General features: G+C 45.6%; 1 protein-coding gene and 2 long non-coding RNA genes across 4 annotated transcripts; 2 read left to right on the forward strand and 1 right to left on the reverse strand.

Moving 5' to 3' along the window:
* Positions 1–1,024: 1,024 nt before the first annotated feature.
* On the forward strand, positions 1,025–9,691 carry LOC135903621 (uncharacterized). 2 transcript variants are annotated; one of them, XR_010564868.1, is made up of 4 exons: positions 1,025–1,394; positions 5,234–5,365; positions 7,232–7,442; positions 9,677–9,691. It is a non-coding gene; the product is annotated as an uncharacterized lncRNA (long non-coding RNA). The 2 variants fall into 2 exon arrangements; XR_010564867.1 differs by lacking the exon at positions 9,677–9,691 and having other exon boundaries at positions 1,035–1,394; positions 7,232–7,479.
* On the reverse strand, positions 6,352–10,393 carry LOC135903620 (uncharacterized). Its single transcript, XM_065433927.1, has 2 exons — positions 9,717–10,393; positions 6,352–6,873 (listed from the first exon to the last, which is right to left on the reverse strand). The coding sequence occupies exons 1-2, from the start codon at positions 10,104–10,106 to the stop codon at positions 6,610–6,612; spliced, it is 654 nt and encodes a 217-aa protein (XP_065289999.1). The 5' UTR covers positions 10,107–10,393; the 3' UTR covers positions 6,352–6,609.
* Positions 10,394–18,061: 7,668 nt separating this feature from the next.
* LOC135903734 (uncharacterized) lies at positions 18,062–21,772 on the forward strand. The gene is made up of 3 exons (XR_010564916.1): positions 18,062–18,200; positions 18,722–18,990; positions 21,561–21,772. It is a non-coding gene; the product is annotated as an uncharacterized lncRNA (long non-coding RNA).
* The last annotated feature ends 1,322 nt before the right edge of the window (positions 21,773–23,094 follow it).

Genomic DNA, 23,094 nt, shown 5'->3' on the forward strand with positions numbered 1-23,094 from the left:
TGTTATGAAATGTGGGAAGAAATTCTGGAAACGCAGTAAACGTTTCCAAGCAGACACAAGGCTCACTACGACGTTCAACACATTGATCACAAATCAACGCTTCTAATTTACCTTTCTTATAGTCACACAAATATCAACGTTAACCACCGTTAAAGACAAGTAGAAAAAAAGAGAAAACATGCAGGTAATAACCCAATACTGCTGGAATCGACCATAGGAGCTCGCGCTAGCGTTATTAGAAACCTTCATCTGCGGTCGTGAAGAGCTGTAGGCAACATATTTCACCGACTGCTAGTGGTGCGGGAAAGTTTTACATCTAATCTTCTGTCCTACATTGCCTGTCTAAGTCATAAAAAATGTAATTCTGCGGAGCGTTTAGTTTCTTGTATTTTCTCAGAACTTGACCAATGTCACCTCACTCGCACAGCTCAAACTTCGCAGTGCGCTCTTGGGCGCAAACTTCAGCCGTAAGAAAAAGAACGACACATAAAACAGTGCCGCCGCATGTGGAAAGCGCGGATGAACGCGTAGAATTCAGCTCTTCGTCGATATTACAATCGCTTGCCTGCGCGATCATATACTGCTTAGAGATGACGACGCAGCACCAGCTGGCAGCTTGCAGCGTCTGTATATCAGATTCTTCATTTGCAGAATTTCTGTTCCTACTTAAGTACGAACTCGGCACAGCTGTCCGTTATTCATGTACGAACAATAAACATTTGCCATTCGTACTGCAGCTAAATCTCCCACATCTCCCCAGTCACAAGTATACGCGCGATGAGAACCATAAAAGCCGTGAAATTTGCATTTCTAAATGTAAACCCAAGAGTAAATGTTTTCACTAAAGCAAAATTGGCAACGAACCTTTCGTTTGAGAAAAAAAGAAAAGTTTTATTACGATATATCCCATTTTGTATGCTAACGTTCGAATACACATGTTTCTAAGCACGTGTTCGCTAATATATTTCAACGGTTAAATATAACTTTTATGAGAAAATTGCTTTTCTAAGCAGGCATCGTTGCCGCCTGCACTCCCTTCACTTGCATACTATTGTTAGAGGCTTTTAATGAGCAACTAGCGTGCGAGTGTGAAACTCAATATTCCGTGCTTAGACAAGCGAGCTCTTCCACAATTCAGTGTAAAAAATAGCTAGTCATCATGCAACAACCATTGTGGTTGGCACTAGCGGTTACGGTTGTATCCATGAGCGAGGCTTGCGAGGAGGACCGAGCAAACTACTCCGTCTTCTACGACGTTGGCACCGAAGAGGAAGCGACGCTCTTTCCGTGTCTCCAATGCTTTGCTCGGCCTTGCGTCGGCGACCGAGAAAAACTGAGGACGCCCATTGTTGGGACACGGAAGTATTGCTGTAGAAGGTGCTCCCACGTCGCGGGTAAGTAAGCAGTCCTTCGAAGCATAGAGACCAGTTCCACACACACACACACACACACACATATATATATATATATATATATATATATATATATATATATATATATATATATTATATATATATATAATATATATATATATATATATATATATATATATATATATATATATATATATATATATATATACAATATTGCCTCAAAAGGATGAATAATTGAAGCACGGGAAACTTATTGCAAAGCCCATAGGTTCGCTATTGATATGCTCGAGTACGGATTTTGGTGTAGGTCATTTAGCAATTCTATAAATAATTGATCGATTAGTACAATAATTAGGTTAAGACACCTAACCTTCTTTCCGCAGGTGTACTGTCGACGGCCAAAAATAAATAGTGACAACTTGTTCCACTTTACTTTGATGTGGAACTGTGCTTGGGAATTACAAGAACAATCTCGCTCCACTTCGCTTCCAGCTATAAGCGGGACGTTTTTTCGAAGTATTTTCCACACACTTAAATGAAACGATGTTCCGCTCAGGTTCCAATAGGTGACGAGTATGTGGAACAAGTATGTGGAACGATGTCCCAGAAAACTAAGCATGGTTCCAGTTACAAGTGTGTAAAAGCATGTTCCAGATAATAAATACAATTAGGAGGAACACTCTTCCGCTGACAGTGGCTATGTGTAAGAAATTTCACGTAGTTATTCTTGTGTGAATTCAAAAGTAGAAAATTAGAATATATGGGACGGTGCTCCTTATATTTTGTGACTTAATGTAAAACGTCATTTCAGTTCAGTGAGGAAAAAGTTTTACAAAATATTTCCCGATTATAGATGGAACCTATATAAACGGGGCGAGATTAAGGTCTAGTGCAGGAACCATTGATAATGACTGTTAAATACGGCGTGTTCTTTGAAACACAATGAAGTTCTGTTCAGGGACACCTTAAACTTCTGTCAACCAAAAGATCAGGCACGATATTGTAAAGGCTACTCAACAATAGACCATATTCATACTATCAATCAGGTGACAGAGAAATGGGCGGAATATAACCAACCCTTATATATATAGCTTTCATTGATTACGAGAAAGCGTTTGATTCAGTTGAAATCTCAGCAGTCATGCAGGCATTACGGAATCAGTGTGTAGACGAGCCGTATGTAAATATGCTGCAAGATATTTATAGTGGCTCCACAGCCACCGTAGCCCTCAATAAAGAAAGCAAGAAAATCCCAATAAAGAACCACGTAAGGCAGGGAGATGCGATCTCTCGAATGCTATTCACAGCGTCTTTACAGGAGGTATTCAGAGATCTGGATTGGGAAGAAATTGGGATAAAAGTTAATGGAGAATACCTTAGTAACATGCGATTCGCTAATGATATTGCCTTGCTTAGTAACTCAGGGGACGAATTGCAATGCATGCTCACTGACCTGGACAGGCCAAGCAGAAGGGTGAGTCTAACAATTGCAGATAACTAAAGTAATGTTTAACAGTCTCGGAAGAGAACAGCAGTTTACGATAGGTAGCGAGGCATGGGTAGTAGTGAGGGAATACAGCTACTTAGGGCAGGTAGTGACCGCGGATCCGGATCATGAGACTGAAATAATCAGAAGAATAAGAATTGGCTGGGGAGCGTTTGGCAGGCATATTCAGATCATGAAAATCAGGTTGCCATTATCCCTCAAGAGAAAAGTGTATAACAGCTGTGTCTTGCCACTACTCACTTACGGGGCAGAAACATGGAGGCTTACGAAAAGGGTTCTAATTAAATTGAGGACGACGCAGCGAGCTATGGAAAGAAGGATGGGTGTAACATTATGGGATAAGAGCAGATTGGGTGAGGGAACAAACCCGAGTTAATGACATCTTAGTTGAAATCAAGAAAAAGAAATGGGCCTAGGCAGGGCATGTAATGAAGAGGGTAGCTAACCAGTGGTCATTAAGGGTTACGGACTGGATTCCAAGAGAAGGGAAGCATAGAAGGGGGCGGCAGAAAGTTAGGTGGACGGATGAGATTAAGAAGTTTGCAGGGACAACATGGCCACAATTAGCGCATGACCGGGGTAGTTGGAGAAGTATGGGAGAGGCCGTTGCCCTGCAGTGGGCGTAGCCAGGCTGCTGCTGCTGCTGTTGCTGCTGATGATCATGAAGTTCTGTTGACAGGCGCCGTAACTAAGTTCCCAAAGAAGCAAGAACAAGCAGTCTACACATGGGGATAGAGTGCCGTGATACACTGCGACTATATCACGTGATCCCGCAACAGTTAACCCACATGACCGCAGATTACGCCGTCGTCGTGATCGATCCACCTTTCTCCCCTCGAGAAACTGACCGGGCGGACGCGACAAACACCGGGAGGAAGACAAAAAAAATCTTCGCTTTAATAAAGGAACTATGCGCTAGAAGGCGGATATTCCTTTGCGGTGAAGATATTTACGTATCGGTGCTTGTGCCTTAGCGAAATTCCGTGCAGAAATGAGCTGGTCACTGGCACATTTTAAAACTATAGTACATATCCCTATATAAGCCGATATAGATAGGCTAGCCTGGCAGCAGGCCTGACATGCTACTGCAAGAGAGGTGGCGAGCCAATAAAGAAAGAGAGTGGATCAAAACAAAAACAAGGAAAACACACGCACCAACACACACGCTAACACAAATGCACTAAAAGAAAAGTTATTTACAGGGTGTCATCGAAGGATGCATCCCGCAGAAACGTTATAGCTGCTGTAGGGAAGTGCAGTTGAGATTCCGGATATTGCTACGATTCAAGAAAACCCCGCAGCTGAAGTCGCGTATCACGTCGCATGTTCAAACCATTCCTCAAAACAGCCCTCGAAGTTGGAAAGTGACTGCAAATGCAGATTAAGTGATCTAAGTCCTCGTGAACAACGCAGGCGGGATACGACGCCGTGCTGAACAAATGAACTTTAAATAAATAGGGACTTGTGTAAACGAAATTCAGGTGAATGCGATGAAGGGACGTACCATAACACCTATCAAGACAACGTGGGGCACGAAGGTTGCACTTGGGGATCGAAAAAGATTATGGGGTCCACATGGCCGCTCTACGTCACACCACAGGCCACGCTGAAAGCGTCACGTCGTTAGAGGCTAACTAACCACCCAGTGACTGGAGTAGTGGATCGTCGCGAAGGACGTAACTCTTAAAGGAGTACTGAAGTGATAATTCCGACTCATTCTTTTGCCCGTTAAGTGAAGATTCTTAACTTCTAAACCCCAGAAAACATGCTGGGTAAGGTATCACGTCAGTACACCTTTAATAAACGATATTCGGAGAATTGGAATATTAAAAATTCTTCTAGAGCTCGCTTTGATTTATAACTCGTATTTTCTCTGCACATAACTATATCTAAATAACTATATCTAAATTGCATCTATCTGCATCGATCTGCATGATAGTTATTGCATAACTATCTGAACTGCATGTATTTGTGCATTAGTCGAGTGTATATATATTCACTCCTGCTAGGGCCTCCTGATGGCCTGCACTATTCTCTAAATAAGTAACTATGAATATAAAATAAAATCTTATTTTGACCTCGCAAGCCTCATCGCTTTCCAGAATACGTGGCCTCGCACATTAAGGTGACCTGACGTAGAACGTTAGCACACAGCTCCTATCGTGGGAATTTCACGCGGATTTCGACTTTCACTGCATGCTCTACCCACTTTCAAGAACTCTTTACTATACAGACTCACAGAACCGGTGGAGCTAGGAACGAGACACCGCATAAACGTTTCCAAATCGCGTCTGCGAAGGATTCTCGTGGAGAAGGTTTAAGCCTACTTATCCCGAATTACTTCAACTTCCAGTGGCTGGCTCTGCGTGCAGCCTGCAGAGGGACGAGTCGGCCGTCGTCTGCCATAAGGGGAATATCTGCAGCGTCACCCAAAAGGTCTGCGTTGAAGAGTGTCCGCTGCCACCCATGCCGCAAAACATATAAGGTAAGCCGCGTTTAGTAAAGCAATGAAGGGGGCTAGTTGGTGAACGTTCATGGTTATATTGCGCTCAGTTTTACACAGACGATATTAAGAAAGGACAGGACGTGGACGGACGTAGCGCAAACTACCAACTGTTTAATAATGTTAAATAACGCGCTTATATACAAGGAGATATGGCGCGAGGGGGGGGGGTTATAAAAGATATGACAAGTTAACGGAATGTGATCATAGTTCGGGTCAGGCATACGTGGTTCACTGGCACCCGTTCGCCCTGGCAAACTCAACCTCAGCTTTGATAAGCGCGATGGACGGAGTGCTTACGCACATTTCTTTTTCTTTTGCTATCGCAAGCGCTACGTCCGTCCACGTCCACGTTTGCGCTACGTCCGTCCACGTCCTGTCCTTTCTTAATATCGTCTGTGTAAAACTGAGCGCAATATAACCATGTAAGCCGCGTTTGTAGGAAGTGACATATACCCGCATTGGTGAGCGTCCCGTGCTGCATGGGGGAAAGAATGACGAATTTCATATTAATCTCCGCAAGTCATGCACCACGTTTATTTTCTTACAGCCGAAAGCAAAATTAATTACTCCAGAGTGAACCAATGTACATAAGCTAAACACAATAATGGAAGCTAAATCAATGTGGGCATCTTGCAATCCATCAGTGTTACATTAATCAAAAACAGTTTCAAATTCAAAAGGTCGGAGGTAGTTTCCAGTAAGAAAGCTAGTACTTATACCCCCTTGACTAACGCAGAAATCCACAAAACAACGTACTTTGGTTTCCGCAGGAGCGAATTCGTAATTTAAGGAAACCTTACTCGACCAGGAATTTTTTGTTCATCTACTGAGTTCGCCTTTGTTCCTTCGTGGCTTCCACTTGAAGTCAGGAGGATGGAAACGTGAGCTAATGTATCACAGCTCTCTTCTGAAGCATATGGCAAATAGATACGAAGTGAAGAAACAAACAAACACCAGGCGCCGTATTGAGATAAACCAAAGCTGCGAATTTTCTTTTTCAAAATTTTCTTTGAGGAAAACCGGCTCATCCATCGGCGCGATGCCCTAGACCTCAGAGGAAGACGACCGGCCTGCTCTAGAAAAGACGGCGCCAACGGCAGCCTGTCCCCGGCTTTGCACACGGCTCAGAACCAGTGACGTCGACGCAGACGATTTTGCAGACGATGACGCCCAGGCGCCCCGCGAAATCGCTGCGACGAGCGGCCTGCGTGCGCAGAACGTCACTAATCACGTGCGCGCCTGGGCATCGGGTTGCCGCAGGTGGGGCAGCAGCCACCGCCTCGGGATCTGGGTATCTGGTCCTCGTCCACGAACCGAGTCGTGACCCGCATCTCGGTCTGGCCGTCGCGGTCGTAACGACGCACGGAGCGGCGGCGCTGGATGAGCTCCTCGAGACACTCGATGCAGTGCTCGGCCGGTCCCGGCTCGGAAGCCGGCGGCGTGCAAGGCGGGTAGTAGTCGACCGAAGACTCGCACTCTTGCAGGACCTGGGGGGTCGAGGAGCGGCGTCATGAACGTCTGACGGCGCTGGTTGCCGTGGTTCCATGGTGATTACGATAGCAGACACTGGCACCTATACTCACAACAGGGAACAGGGTGGAAGCGGCCGGTAGAACAATAAGAAGTGAGGGCAAAGGAGGAAGCGAAACGTTACTCAAATACCAGGATTCGACGGGGGTAGGTCTCGAAATTGCTCCTGAAACGGAGGGGGGCAAAGATTTTGGTAAAGCGCAAAACATACCTTGTGGCTTTGCGCAGCATACTTTTTTCCTAACCCGAACAAAGCACTTTTCTTCTGGGCGTAAGACTAACTTATGATTTCCCGTTTTTCCTGTATCTTTTCAGTTCTACCTTTTCTAGGTGCACCACAACCAAGGCCTCGGTTTTCCATGGGCACTTTCCGAAATAGTTGAATAAATCAATGAATGGACGTTCTGAAACTACACAGGGGCCCACCGTCGCCGGGCATCGAACCCTCGACCTCGTGCTCGGCAGCAGTGCGTGACAGCCACTGAGCGACCGCTGCGGGTAGAAAGTAAACATAGTAACAGTAAACGTAAGAATAATAAACCTAGATATTTTTTACGCCAAAAGTTACCTAAATATAGAGCAATCAGAAGAAGGTGTTGTTTAGTAGTCTACTATAAATGTGGCAGAATGAATTCAAAGCTGTAACAATAGGTAAAATTTTAAAAATCCGTAGACACCTAAGCACTCGTTATGAGTGAACGCGAAATCGTTAGTGTCAACTCGAACACCGCTGAGCAGTTCTTCGAGTTTTGCGCTTCGAGTAATGTTTTCGAGTTTTGCTGTGGGGTATGCTATTGAGTTTTGCGATTAAATTTGCACGGGTCATCTTTTTTCGTAGTTTCTATGTTAGCATGCTGGCTGTAGACGGGAATCAATTGGACAATATTTCTGAGAAATCAAGGATGCTTCACGCCACGGATGTCCCACGTGACGAGAGACCAAGGAAGTAGCAGCGGCCGCGAGGTCGGCCGGCGCGCTCAGCAGCTAAACCCAGTGGGAGGGGAGAGAGAGAGAGAGAGAGAGAGAAAGCCTGTGTTATGTTACACTGGAAATGGCACTTAGCAAGTCGGACACGTCTGTGGCTAAAGGCCGAGTCGTAGCCCCTAGATAGAATGATAAGTGCTGTGCTCGTAAAGTGATTTGGATATGTCCGTAGTTGTTGCCGTTACCCTCTGTTGTAACTTGGTGTAGAAATTTTTTTAAGGAAATACCGAAGCGGTTCCACGCGGAAACTGGACGACATTTGATATAGGTTCGCTTCAGTAATACAGTGCTGACTAGAGAATGGCCACTGCTTGGAGGAAGCATTTCTTAAGTATACGTTACGCGTCAGTAATAGCTGGTCTTACTGCTGTTTTCCTACTGCTAATTGAAGATCCAAGCTTTCATAATTTCACGATTCTGCTAGGTAAATGTGCATGAATCAACCGACCTCCTACAGCCCCTCCGCAACCACTCACCAGCGCGGGCTGGCGGTAACACAATTCCGTGAGTAAAGAGACGACCCGCGCCGCTTTTGTGAGGCTCTCTAAACGCCACTGGCGTTAAGCACACTTCATTTTTCAGCTATATCAGAACTATTTAGAACAATTTTCTTGAGTTTCTGCAAGCGAAAACCTGTCTCAAAATTCTTGAAGTGTCAGAATAGATGAAAGGAAAGTACGTATTATACCGGGCATTTTTTTTTCAAATTTTTTTTTCAGACTACAAAGAATTTGTCAAAATTTGCTCTTGGCAGATAGCACAATTCTAGCCCTTCAGCTTGGATTGTTTTAAGAGACGGGCATTACTTGCACTAGGGGCATTACTTGCCTCTCGTGCATATATATGCATAATCGACTAATCAACAAAATGTCACTAGTAAAAATTTTAAATAATTATATCACGAAACATATCGTAATGTACAGATTGTAGCCTGCGAGTACGCAAGGCGTATCCACTTGGAACGAATTTTCAGGATGACGCCAGTTTCGAGATATCCCTTTCAAAGTGTACGACGAAACATATGGGCACTCGAGATACTTTTGTGCTTCAGTGCATAAAATGGCGCTTTGTTAAAAAAAAGTAAGTGGAACAAGAGTGCATTTTTACCGCAAGTCTGATGGCGCATGTCTCGAAACCCATGTCATCCTCAGAAATCGTTCCAAATGTATGTACCTCAAAAACTCACCGGCTACAATTCGTAAACTACAATACGTGCCACGAAATAATCAGTTAAAACTCAATTAGTAATGCTTGTGAATTATACAATTGTGGATTTAGATTTCTCGCACATGTCCACCGCTTGGGGTAATCAAGCTCAAAGGCTACGTTTATGCGATCTTACACCTTTAGATATTCTGTAGAGCCTAAAAGAAACACCCCATATAGCGTGCATTCTATAAAAAGATTCGAACGTCTTAAAATTACGTTGCGTTAACAAAACAGCGCTTGCTACACAAAGTTATAAGAAATTAGAAAAAAATACACATTGTCACCTGATACCACGATCGCACAAACAATAGGCTGATTAAGGACATCACTGACAGAAAGCCTGCAGAATCGTACGACTGTATAGCCTTAGTGTGACTCCATCCACGAATTCACTTACATTCTCACGTGAAAAACTGAAGAAATCAAAGCATGATAGAGTTTTCTTTACTGACTCGTATCTCTCTCCGGGTAAAGGCAGCAATAAATAATCTATTCATTTCCGCATTAATTAAAAAAAGTGAAACTGAATACACTGTAGCAGTGGGTGACAAATAGGTGGGCACGCAGACCGAGAGAGGCGAGCATTTCCGCTCGAATCCCTCCTGACCTGAATGGTCGGCGATCCCTTCCTGGAGGCACCGTACTTGGAGCGGCCGCCTGCCGCGCTGCCGGAGTCCTGCGCCTTGGGCGGCGGCTTGACCTCCTCCACGAGTATGGTGGTGCCACGCGGTACGACGCGCAGGATCTGCGGCTCTTTGTTCATGTTCTCCAGGGACACGGTGGTGCGGCAGCTCGAGCCGCCGCTGCCCATGCACGACACTATGCCCGCGGTGCCGCCGTCGTACAACGAGTTGGGCATCTGATAGACGGTGCCGCGAGACTGCGACGCTCCCGGACCGCACGAGATCATGATGTTGGACCCGGAGCCCTGAAGCTGCTGGCCGTCCATGTAGACCACCGTTTTCTCGCCTTTCTTCTTGACGCGCGTGTTGCTCATGATGCAGGCTGCTCTCCTAGGTCCGGGTTCGGTCTATGGTCCGCACCGTACAACCGGTGTGGCTAACCACTCCAGACGGGCGTCGTCGGCAAAGCAGTCCGCACGCTCGACGCCTCTGACGCTGAGGGGGGCTGCCCCCGACGGGTAGGGAGACGCGGCTGCCTGCCCTTACGCTGCCGGGGAGGGAGCGTGCGGGGTGCCTTGAACGACGACTGGTCCGCACCAGTCAAGCGGTGAGCACGCGACGGAGGCGGCCTCTTTTGCTTCCTCTTCCAACGGCCGTTACCCTGGCGGAAAATTGTTGTTGTTGCCTTTCAGATGTGGCACGTACCCACGAGGGCTGACTGCGCGCCGTCGAAACCGAGGCTGAGAATTTCGCCCGCTATCCCTTGTGGTACTGATTACAAATGTCTGCATCGTCGCATTGGTGCCCGTGGTAGACTCTTGGGGCTCTATATACTATTTCTGTCCTCGATGACATTTCTCAGCAGCGAGATCGAACTGTGCATAATTACCTTACGAGCACATGGGCAGTTAGAGAAGCAGAAACATTCCTCTGCCTCTATAATTAAACTTCTGCCACGGAAGGGGTTTGCTCAAATTCATAGCAGCTCATTTTTAATAAAAGAAACTTGGCTCCTTCCGTGTATACAGTGCATTCGATAGTAACATGTTGCTGGGTGAGTTATTTCATACTTGTTGTAGTTTCATATGAAGTGAAACGGTACGATGTAAGAACAAGCCTGTGCTATTCTTATTTCATATGGTTTTATATTCAGTTACATAACAGCTCATTCAATGAACACACAAGAAAACATAATTCTGTTACGCGAAAACTCAAACAAACCCCTTTCACAGCATTCTACCATTCATAGACCAGCGATGGCGTCCACCATCTGCGCGCGTTGGCGCATGAGTATCTCTGAGTCCACGGAGCGGTGCATCCACTTCCTTGAAACACTTCCAGATGGCGCTCGCCTGCGCTGCATCGCGGCGATTAGTAAGAGATAGTAAGAGGCGATTGGAGGATTGGTGGAAGAAAAGTAGGGAAACGACAAAAGACGGAGGCGTACAAAATAACAGTTCGCAATAGGGGATCAGAAAATTTGGGCGTGGTAGTTCATAGTGTATTTTTTTTTTCATTGTTCAACCTAGGTAGGACATGAGGCAGTATAATAGCAAGAGCTTGGTGGCGCAACTCACCTACCCGTTCCAAAGGGGACTGTCATAACATCCATCCATCCATCCAGCGTGGTACACGCAAGAGGCCGCGTTTCTAGTAGAAGCCCGCCTTCATGCATAGCATTCGCCGCGAGCGTTTCCCGGTAAACATTACGGTTAGATACGCTGCAGTTGCCGGGAAGCGCGAGAAGCAGTCAGGGATCTTTGAATGCTATCGCCTTCAGGCTCAACTCCGACGCGGTCTATTCAAATACATGTAAAACGCAAGAACTTTTTTCTGAAATAACCCCTAAACCAATTTTAATGAAATTTGTTCCATTTGAGAAAGAAAGTTAAATTATAGTGACTTTTAGAAGCGGAATTTTGATTTAGGGCTTGAATTTTGTTCAAAAGCTTTTTAAGAATCCGGATGTTTGAAAGAAACAGTAGCACGAAGTTTACAAATTCATAGCTCTGCATCAAGAACAGATATCGCGGTTCTGTAAACGGCATCCATTAGACCTTTGAAAGCGAACAAATTTAATACGTCATTTTACATCTTACGTGAATTTGTTACGTTGTTTACAAAGGCTCCGCAAAAGGCGTATTTCCATGTTACTAAATTTTTTGAGATTCATGTGTAACATATCGATTTTGTCCGCTTTAGATGTACTATTAGATGTAATTCAAAGGATTGTACTATCATTTTCCATTGCCGAGTTACAGAGTTGTAAACGTTATAGCTTTGTTTTTTATTCAGTCTTGTCAATTTTTAATAAAATATTGAAGGTTTAAATAAAACATTCGAAACAAACAGTCACTATATTTTATGTTTTTTCTTTTAAATGCAACAAACCGCGTCAAATTTGGTGCAGTGATTGCTGAGATAAAGGAATTCTCCTTTTACATTTATTTAGAAAGGAGCACCGGAGCTAAAGCTTCCTCTAAAGGCGAAGCTTAAGCGTCCTCCATTTGTTTTTCTTTTGCTGCCTGCCGAATAAAATGGTTGCAATGAGTGCCTGCATAGTGTGGCGCTGTGTTTCCCCAAGAATGTGTTCTTGCGCTGCGTTAACTATGTCTTCAGCTGAAGAGCAACTATAAGTAGAAAAGGTGTTATCGTGTGAAGTGTGTGTTGGAAGGGTGTTTGTACCACTGCTTGAATAATTCAATTCTGCCATACGGTACCTCCTGTTTCTGTTACCGCCAGAACAATTCATGTTAAAGGGTCAAAAGCGTCCTAATTCGGACGACTTTCTTTTTAAGCGACACTTTTGCAGGCTTCCCCGCCTCCCTTTCCCCAGTTTATGGGTGCTAGATGCAGCTAGCTGGCTTGCAGAGTAGACAACTTTGCCCATTGGGTACGTGCCAGCTCTTGACCGACAACCCAGAATGGTAGATCGGTCGCAGAAGTCTTAAATCTGTCCATACTAGATATGTGTCGTACTGCTCTGTGCCGACACTTCACAAAATTTCTCTCTCGACAAGCGCCACATATTGCCATGATCCCTGTAACATAGACCGCTAACAGCTGCCGGCAATGAGGCTGTATACTCGTGTCATCGAGTACTGCGGCTACCTTGACTTAAACAGGCTTCGCGTCATTTACATTTCATTTCCACCCTGTGTTTGACCTGTAAGTTTTCCCATCGACTTATATCCTAGGATACCTTCTTCCTGTCATCCGTGTACGCGGCATCGTGTGCAAACAAGTCGATTTCGACGATGAAAGGAACGTGCTGTACTATGGGAACCCTTCTGTGAGCCGCACTGTGTCACTTCTCCAGCTCCTGATTGTAACAAGTCGTCGTGGTTGTTGCATAAGCTGGAAGTAAAAATCTTTGCGTTTAAGTTGCACTCGTAATGCTCAAATCAGCTTAGGATAATTTATTTGAGTATTCCAGTCCGAGACTGTGTGACCAAACGACCCTTTTCAAAGCTATCCTTGAGTAAGAGCTAAAATTCGTAGCCATCATGCGCACAAAACGGGACTTGTTGAGGAATTTTTTCTTCGAGGATGCACTATCAGTGTTGGTTACAGCTGCAAAAGCCGTGAGAGCCGCAACGTGCATTATTCTTTTTGCTTGCAACTTGCCTGGTCGCTAATACAATAATCGCATTAAAATTGGGACGTGAAAGGAATGCGAGTTGATTAATAAATGAAGCGCCATCTATCATTATGGTTTGGGAATAAGCTCCTGGCTTTCTCTCTACGCTTACAAAATCCTTACAGCCCCATTAGCGCAAGAGAACTGTTTAATAATTTACTGATTGTAACTGAAGATACAGATTTCTCTTGTAGTGGCTGACGGGGAGGTGATTAGGAAGCAGACAAGTTCAGTACCAACGAAAATGCTTAGACCGGTCTGGAAATTCAGTTCTGTTTTAAGTAAAAGTATATTATTTCTGGCAGGTCTATAGCACGCTCTAATGGTCGCACTAATGGCAGAAAGGAAACCGAACGAATGAAGAATAAATATGAAGAAACGGTTAAGCCTGACGGTGCACTAGACTACGGTGCTGTAAGGCCTTCACTAATGGAAAGTACGTTGCAATAGCTTTGAAACGCAAACGGAAAAAGGCTACAACTTCCCAAACAACGCACAAAGAGTGACCACAGTTCTCACAAGGGGCACCAATTACCGTAAGCCATATACGACCCGACGGGACAGCCGAACACAGCGCGGAAGTCGCCGGCGTAAGTGGCGGGAATGTTCACGGCAACATCCTTGCCAGCAGACCCGTCGTACAAGCACTTGCTCAAGGCCCAGTTGAGGTAGAAGAACTGCGCGTGTGACAAGGTGAGCCCCTCGGTCACTTCTACCGGGACGTTCGACAAGTCGTCTTCTCTGCTAGCACGCTTCATGGAGACGAGAGCCAGAGCGGAGGCCACGATCATCTCTTCCGATTCTGCGAGTCGCAGCTTTCCAAGGTATTTGCTGCCGAAACATTCCGTAAAGCCGCGGATCTTCGAGGTAGTGTTTGCGGACCAATCTCGCTCGTAAAGCAAGGCGTGCCACATGAACGCAGCCAGCGCCGCGCCTAGCTTCGGGAAGTGAATCGCGGGCAACCACTTAAAGGCTTGTCGCAGGGAGAGGTAGTAGCCCGGATGAACGTACAATTTGCGGCCGCGTCTTGTTGGAGCCGTTGCGGAGCTGGCGACGGAATCCGGCAGGTCTTGAACGAAGCGGGCTCTGTTGGCCAGGAATTCGTAGCGTTGCGTGGTGTAGTAGTGGGCGGGAAAGTTCGCCGATGTCGTCGGAGGTGACGGCATCGCCAGCCCGGTAGGCAAGGAGTCGCGAGGCAAGACCAGGAGCATGCTGTCGATGATGTCGATTGCGTCGCGCTGCTCTCCTGCCTGCTGGTCGAATATTTTCTGCTCGATGAAGCTCTTCAATACGGCGACCTTGGTTGATTCGTAAATATTAACCATGACGACGTTCTTATCTGCGGTGGCGACGTGGTCGACAAAGTACTCGTTCCACAAGTTGCTCAAGGTTTTCACTTGAGTTTTGCAGAAGCTTGTTTTCTTTTCTTTGCCGGGAATGGCGACAAACAACTGTTTCACCAGCCTCGCCGAAGCATCGGCTACGAGGAAGGCGCTGGACAAAGGCTGATGACTTGGAGCGGCAAGTGTAGAGACGAGGTATGAGATTTCGTCAAAGCAGTTTACCGTCACTACAATACGTGACGCCAAAGAAGAATCCACAAACAGGCTGGAATTGAGGATCATTTCAATGACCCTGGGTTCCACGGTGTGGAAAAGGGCTTTTAGCAGTTGGGCGTCACTAGTTGAGGCTGAACACAGCTTTTTTGAAACAGCCACACTTTCAAAGCTTTGCACTTCTTCCCTCGTAAATTTCGTGTTTAGTCTCTGGTTAACGACTTCCATTATGCCTTCACAATGGTCACAGGCTATCAGATTCTCAGGCTCTGCAAGTTTTACAGTAAGTGCCTGCACGAGTGACTGTTGAACGATCTTTATCTGCACAATGAAGAATCCCCCATTTGCTAGCACGGTTGAGAAAAAGGAGCCAACTATGGCGCGGCTGGTCATGTTTGCCTGCACTACTCCAGAGTCCAGGAGGAAACTAGCCACATCTGCGGCGAGCTGGGTTAGGTTGCTCGCTCTCATGGCATCGTTGCAAATCCTGTAGTAGTGCAGCAGAAGCTCACCGGCCGTGCTACGAGACAACACGGTGCCGTCAAAGATGCTCCTCTCAAATCCACCCGCAAATTTCACGTCAGTCATATCCATTCGTAGCACGTTGGGGCAGACGTGCTCATACAAGTTATTACACGGGTTGACTGCCGTGTCGACGACAGCGGCGAGTTCCGTAGCTTCCTCCTTGCAGCAGAAGGAGTAGCCTTGCTGAGTCTTATTACTCTTCTTTCCGTGGCCTACGACTGCGAATTGCAGTCCGAGAAGTATGACGAAAATCACGAACAATACGTCGATGGCTACCGCGATAGAGAGGAACTCGGCGTCACCACCAGTGCGCAACATTCTCACGGAACCCCGGTACGTCATGGGGCGGTACGACATGGAAGTCCCGGCAACGCTCTTGGACGCTCTTGTGGCTTTGGCATCCTGCGGCCCGGTGGTACCAAGCTGTTCTCCTTTATCGCTATTCGTATTTGCCATTGTTGAATCGCTCGCACCCGGCGATTCGCGGTTCTTTGCAGCGGTGTCCAGAGGGCCTGTTTGTCTTGACAGCCTCAATAACATTGCATCTTCAGGAGTTTTCGAGACTCTTCCTCGAGCACGTAAAGTATTCAGAGGCACTGTCCCGTTAATTTGTACGGGACTTGATTCGCGTGTATTTGTTGGAGCCCTGTATCGCGGAGGTCGCTGACCCGTGGAAGCCCCATCACTGATGATGGCTATGTCAGTTTCGTTCAAGAAGGCCCAGCTACTTGCGTCTGGAGTGCTTGGCAAAGTTTCATATTCGTCCTTCCAAGCGTACCAAGGAGTGCTTTCGCTGAACTGGCTGGGTGGCTCGACATGAGACATAGAGCTCACGATGACGGCTGTGGTTGTCTCTAGAGATTTCAAGCGATCAACCGGAGGCTCATATTTGTTATCCAGCGTGCTTCGAATGGCAGCTTCACTTTGCTGGTTCCCTTCCTTTGCTGGTACCGCAGCGCTGACGTTCTCGCGATCGATGATTTCTGCGGGTTCTTTCCGAGTGCTCGGCGCTCCTTCCGTGCGATTGGGAGACAAGGACTTGAGGGAACCGCTGGGACTTGCCGAAGGCTTCTTGCTTGACATCTTTTGTGATGCGCCGTCAACACAGCGACGCCGAAGGCGGCTAGTTGCTCGGCTCGGAGATTTAGATCGCGTTTTGCTCAACGTCTTGTGCCTTTTCTTGGCCGCTTGTTTGCGCTTGGATGGGACCGAAGAAACTTCACTTCTTGAAGCATCCATATTCTCTTCGTCCTTGCCCTTCATGACTGTGTCAGTGTGTTATCTTAAATGTCAAGGGTTAGAAGCTTTGGAACCAGTTTCTTTGTCATCTTCTTCAGGTTCCCTTTTATGACACACACCCACAACGTCAGAATGGCGAAGCAGCTAATGTTTCCAGTCGTAAGTTTAGCCAAGTCAGGAAAAAAAAGGATTAACACAGACTTTTACTGATTTCGCTGTGCGCTGCAGAGGCACGCATCTTCTAGTTTGAATACATATCGCGTTTGCTATTTTATAGGACTGAAAACGATAACATAGAAGATACCAATGCTGATATTTCAGAGGTTGTCGGCTATATTGGCAAGCAAGCTTAGGTAAAGCAAAAATTTTCTTGTGCAAGGAATTAATATCTAGTGAGGAGCAGTGGGAGGCTGCCTTACGCAGCTCGAGGCCCGACCTTCAGGAAGCCATCCTGGAGTGGGTTGAGAGGATAGAGGCCTACTTCAAGTAGTTCCTCCCCCCCACACTCTATTACGTTGCCTCCTTCCCTTTAATGAGGGATAAAGAAAATTTTCATCATCATCACCTTGTGACGTTAACAGGCGTGTACGTGGTCTAGCTGTCTCTCTTCCGCTTCCGAAAACACGCCTTCTAGCAGAAGAGAAAGCTGAAAATTATTTTCAATGCAAAAAAAAAAATACGTCAATGTATAAATGAATGAATAATTGTAATTTATTCGTTCAATCAAGTGAAACAATCACAATAACATGTACTAGGTTGAGTTTCATTGACTATATATATATATATATATATATATATATATATATATATATATATATATATATATATATATATATATATATATATATATATATATATACATGCTTTGCGGGTAATCGCTGCCCCTCTACTTGCTGAACAAAAGCAAGAAAGCTGGTGAGAGTGGCAGGAGAATAACAAACGAAGCGAGAAAAACAACAGCAGGACATATTTAAATCCCGTCAGCAAGAACAACTACAGTAGCAGCAGCAGCAAAATGATTTCCCAAGAATTCGTATAACTTGGGAGGCTGGTTGACAAAATAGGTACGTGAGACTGTCGTTTTCTGTGAAAGGAGCTAACATATGAGCGATTTTTTTTTCCACCCGGCGCAATAACATCGAGTGTGCGTGTCGAAGCAAAGCGCCTTTCTGAGAATTTCATCGAGCGTGAAGGCGCGTCAACAGTTAAACCGGGCTTAGCGGAGCATATAACGCCAGCTGTCCTTAGCAGGTCATCAGCAGATGTTCCGGGATTCAAAACCGTGTTTTTTTTTCATACATTTTTGGAGCAGGAAAGAACATAAAGCGATTATACGTAGTTTTAGTCCCACTATGAAAAGAAAACGAAATGCAAGCCAACAGTTGCCATATGCTAAACTACTCAGTGAAAGCACGTTCCGGCCGATCTTCCTACTTGTTGAGAAGACATGAAAACCAGGCCGAAAAGATTATCGGCCTCAGAGATATTTCTAACGGCGAGTAAGCAAGGTGAGTTTGCATGCGTATGCACAACTTTTTATGTGCAACTGTGCGCACAACAACGTATGTAGAATCACTTAAATATAGGCCTAAAACACAATGCGAAAGTTGTGACTTTAAGAATGTTGCAGTGTAAGGCGGCTATGTAGTTAAAAAAAAAACTCTCCAGCCGCGACGGCACATCTCAAGTAGGTGTCACCAGCAAGGACGGTGTAAGAGAAGTTTAGAATGAAGCTTGAAGGCGTCGAAGGCTAACGTATATTCGCGGACATCATTGTGATCACGCGACCTCGAAACTAATTTGTCAGGGACAGAGAAATCCAAACACAGATGCCCCAAGCCATGCAAAAAAAAAGAAAACGGTTTCTCTTAATCTTCTTGAGTTGAAGATGCGCTGTGACGTTGTCGGAGCCCCTCAATCAATTGCGGGAGATGACGCAGCTAGTGAGTTAACGAACGTGCGGCGTGCGCGTGTATTTTTTTTTTTTTCAGGCTTGGTAGATCAACAGGTTTAAAGTGTATGTTTTCAGGAGAGCCACGATGGACAGCGCTTCAACCACGGCGTACGCCTTCCTTTTTACTGCCGCCTTCATTGTCGGACCGGCGCGACGTTCGGCAGTGGCTTCCAAGGAGCCCGACGTGTATGGTCCTTACAACACCTACTACAACATCAAGCTCCTGGAGACGGGAAAGTGGACGTCCTGTCTCCAGTGCTTCGTTAGGCCTTGCTCCCCTGGCGAGAGGCTCATGCGTCCCATGGACGAGATGAACCTGTGTTGCAGATTCTGCAGGACGCGGCGTAAGTACGACGTCAAGTCCGAGCGAACCGCTTATGTTCTAATTTAGAGGTGGTGCTCAACGTGCCAGACCAAACCGCGGTCTATAACAGACACTGCAGTGGATGTCTTCAGGTTAATTTAGACGGCGTGAGTTCTTTTGACAGGCACTAAAAGCACAAGACATGTTTGCATTCCTCCACCCATCGAAATAAGTTGACGTAGGAAATAGAGCACGAGATCTCGTATTATGGCTCGTGTTTCATAATGAATTAAGATAGTAAGTACTCACAGTAACAAGGAACTAGAGACACATGCACTTGCACATTTTCTTTAAATTTTTGCATCGGAGGTATATGAAACTCTACAGCAATAACTTTAGCAGGCTGTTCCATTTTTAGGCACCAGAAAACATGATAAATCTATTCTTCAATCTGTTAGTCTACATTTGTACAAAAGATACCGAGCAGATGTAGAACAGCATTAGGCGAATAAGTAAACGTCACATCCAAGTGAATTCTACATCCCCGCTTGCAAATTCAGCCGAAAATTCGCGTATTAAGAGCCTCTGAATAACAGTTCCCTTCATAGCCCCAGGTTCGTGTAATACACGCCATGAAACAATTAAAATGCGTGATACGCTGGTGATCATGTCATGTCGCTTATTAAAAGAAAAAGGACTGAGTAAAGCAAATTCAGCCGTGAAATCAGAGGCTATTTCCCTGAATGCAGTCGTACATATTGTACATGAAAGGGAGTGCGTCGGTTTTTCACAATAACCAGATCAGCTCCTATTAGTGAAGTATGTTAAGGCACAGCATATCTTGAAGGACATCGCGTACGCGTAAATTGTCCCTATTACGACGGCAGAGGCGATCCGGTAACGAAGAGTGTTTTACAATTTAACACGCCTTGTATATTTTAACGCACCTGCACCGCGACGCTTAACTCGGCCTTACCGAAATGAAGAGAAAATACGCGAGATTGGAGGAAGGACCTTGTATTCTTCGCCACGCCATCGAAGTTCACGCAACTGAATCACGCCACCCGGCCAAACCGCCGCTGTGGCGCGTTCCTTGAGTCAGCAAAGCGGCCCAAGCCGCAGCAACAAGAAATAGAAATTAACGGCAAGATCTTTGGAGCACATTGTTGAACGCGCGTCCAGTAAGGTCTCATCTGGGGAGTTTTTTTTTAATAAGCGAGGTTCCATTGTTTCAACGGAGACAACGCGACGGCGTGCGATGTCCACATTAATCATGCGCGATTGTACACGTCTCTTTAACATACCACCCCCGAGCACGCTATTAAAACAGGAATCGCCGGTGAACACTGAAAGAACCCCCCCGTGTTCATCATACACCTGTGCTGTCCTCACCATTGTCCTCGGCAAGCCGTGGGTATTAATATGGTATTCAGACGGTCACGTTGAGTTTTGCTTTAGCGTTCGTAGCGGCGTGGGCTCCATTATGGCAAACTTTCGTAAGAGCTGGGCTTCTGAATAGAACCCGCTGCAAGTCCTTAAATTCTACTTCATAGTTTGTTTCATTAAAACCTTGCAGCATTGTGGACGGTAGTGCTGGCGTCTGCAGTAGGAGGGCCTACCTTTCCCAGCTAAGCTCTCATAACTGGCCTTAACCAGTTTTCTCACCAATCATTACAAGGCATCACGTTGGAAATTGACGCCAAGTTATGAGTCGTTCTTATGACGGATACACTTTGTAAGTACACTCTTAAAGAAAGATCACAGGAGTTCCTAACTAGTGTTACAGCCTTTGCTACCTTAGTATAACGGCAGTTGGTAAGGATAGAGTTGGTAACATAACCGTCTAAGTAAGGTAGTCACTGTCACTAATGGATCTCAGCTACCAATTCCGTACGCAGTTAGCACCATCACGCTATTTCTGTATGCACGACCACATTTCCATAGAAATTATACCACATGTTCCTGCAGCGACTGTTTTAGATAAATAATAGTAATTTGAAAGAAAAATTATAATTGTCCCTGAACAAATATTGAGCCAGGGCTAACAGATGCCATCGTACAATATTCAGAAATACAATTACTAACCAGGACATTTCCGTAATTACCTTGGTGATTATTGTCTTTGTAGCACATGCTGCAAACGCAGAATTCAGTGCAGTTATAGAGCTCAAATTATAATCACTTGCTAGAAGGCCCTCGCGTTACGCCAGTTTAAAGAAGTATATATACCCAAAGCTTGCTACGAAGTCGGGTATAAGCCCGATAAAACCTGCGATGAATCCTGAAAACATTCTCTGCATTTGCAGGGCAAGAAATCACTCTGGATATTCAGCACTAGCTCTGGCTGTGCCACAGGTTCTGCCATAGATTGTCCTTTAGTATCCTGTGCTTCTGGCACAGGATATTAATGACCGACGTACAGGCTTTCGTTAACGGACGATACATTCGTTGTCACACCACAGAATCATGCCGAGTGGCGTGTTTATTACCGTAATTAAAAAATAATTATTGCGTGAATTTTTTTCAAATGTTGCGGGTTCTAAATTTCCTTTATATAAGCTGTGAAACGGACATACTACACAGTAAATGTTTTTGTACTTTCCCTTCCAGGACATGGTGAGAAGTGTGGCGCCTTCAGGACTGATCCAGCAGTCGTCTGTCCACGAGACCACTACTGTCGTATAAGCACGAGACAGTGCGAATATCGACCATGACACTAAGCTGCTGCGGGATATTTCGTACGAGAGCTAAGCGAATACCGACATGTCCAACTCCGATGTATTCGATTCCACTGTAGAGCAAAATGAATTTCGTTACTGAAATGTGCTTAGAACGACAGAAATCTGAGGTAGTTGGTAAGAATTCATAATGCAATGCTTAATTCGTAATGCGCAGATGAGTTTTGTGTCTTCTTTTTGTTTTCGCCTCAGTGCTTCCTTCAGTTGATAGTCGGGGTTCGTGTTGCCCACTTCTCTGGTGTTCGTGTCTATGCACGCCTTACCCCTTCTTTGCACTCTGAAATGTGCAGAGCTAAAGACAAAGACTGCTATTCTGAAGGTAAACGCAACGAGCATGCCACGCATTAGCGATATGTTGAACGTATGGTATCACCGATATGCTCTTCGACTTACCCTCAACACTCTAAGGCATATTCATATGCATATGCCCCATTACGCGAAAATCCGTCGTAGTCGTCGGCGTGGTCGAACGATGGTACCGAAAAATGGCCGAAGACGCATAGAGCAAGAAACCTCAAAATATGCTCGGACAGACATCAAATTTCTCAGGGAGGTTATAAACAAACTAATGACTTTGAAAATAAAATTTGGTACATTTCGGTCTGGGTGGGCATTGAACACGGGCCTCCGGCGTGCGAGAAGAGCACGCGGCGCCGATGCCACGGAGGCTCCACAGTTCTCGTTGACTAAAGGTGAGCAAAGTGCGTGCGTCATTAGGCACGTGACGGCGAAGCCAACGGGCAGGAGGAGGCGCCACGTCATGAGCCAATAAAATGACTGCATAAAACAAAAGCATTAATGTGGCCTTGGGCACCGCTGAGTGGTCCTACGAGTTATGAACTCCTCGTTGGCAAGGACGCATGGCGCGTTTCGATTTGGCCCTACCGAGGCGCAGTTAGAACGCAGGCGAGAGCTTGCACGGAGAAGGAACGCGCGAGAATAAAATTTCAGCACTACCACACATAAACATCCTTAGGTGTCTCTGCCGAAGTTTTAACCCTTACCTTAATTATTTTAGCATTAAAACCACGTCACTTCCAAGTACTGAAGAGTTTAAAATAAGGTTTAGTGCTGCCTATGAAAAGTTGTTTAATGGCTTCTTATTACGGAAGAAATGTTTCGTAATTTAGGTGAGTAGCTATAAAAAAGTTGTAGAAGAACCTTGCGCAGTAGTTGTGGCGGGAATGAAAAAGGCCTACATTGGAATACCTATTAATTAATGTTAATTATGCTCTATTAACCCTGATTCTTGCATTAAGAAAGATCCACCCACGAAAACTCAGCGCAGCTGACCCTAACCGCTGAAAGAGGGCTCAACCATCTGGAGTCACTCCCAATTTATCAACTTTAGTTGGCACACGTAAATTCTCGACTAATGGGACAGTAGACGCTAGTTGCTTAAAGCG

Source organism: Dermacentor albipictus, chromosome 9 (genome assembly GCF_038994185.2).
Source record: "Dermacentor albipictus isolate Rhodes 1998 colony chromosome 9, USDA_Dalb.pri_finalv2, whole genome shotgun sequence".
In the NCBI taxonomy this organism is placed as follows: Eukaryota; Metazoa; Arthropoda; class Arachnida; order Ixodida; family Ixodidae; genus Dermacentor; species Dermacentor albipictus.

Excerpts from the sequence above, each read along its gene's own strand:
- LOC135903620 (XM_065433927.1), bottom strand. The coding sequence starts at position 10,106 with ATGAGCAACACGCGCGTCAAGAAGAAAGGCGAGAAAACGGTGGTCTAC. Across the intron at positions 6,874-9,716 it reads AGGGATCGCCGACCATTCAG|GTCCTGCAAGAGTGCGAGTC; the intron begins GTCAGGAGGGAT and ends TCGACCCCCCAG.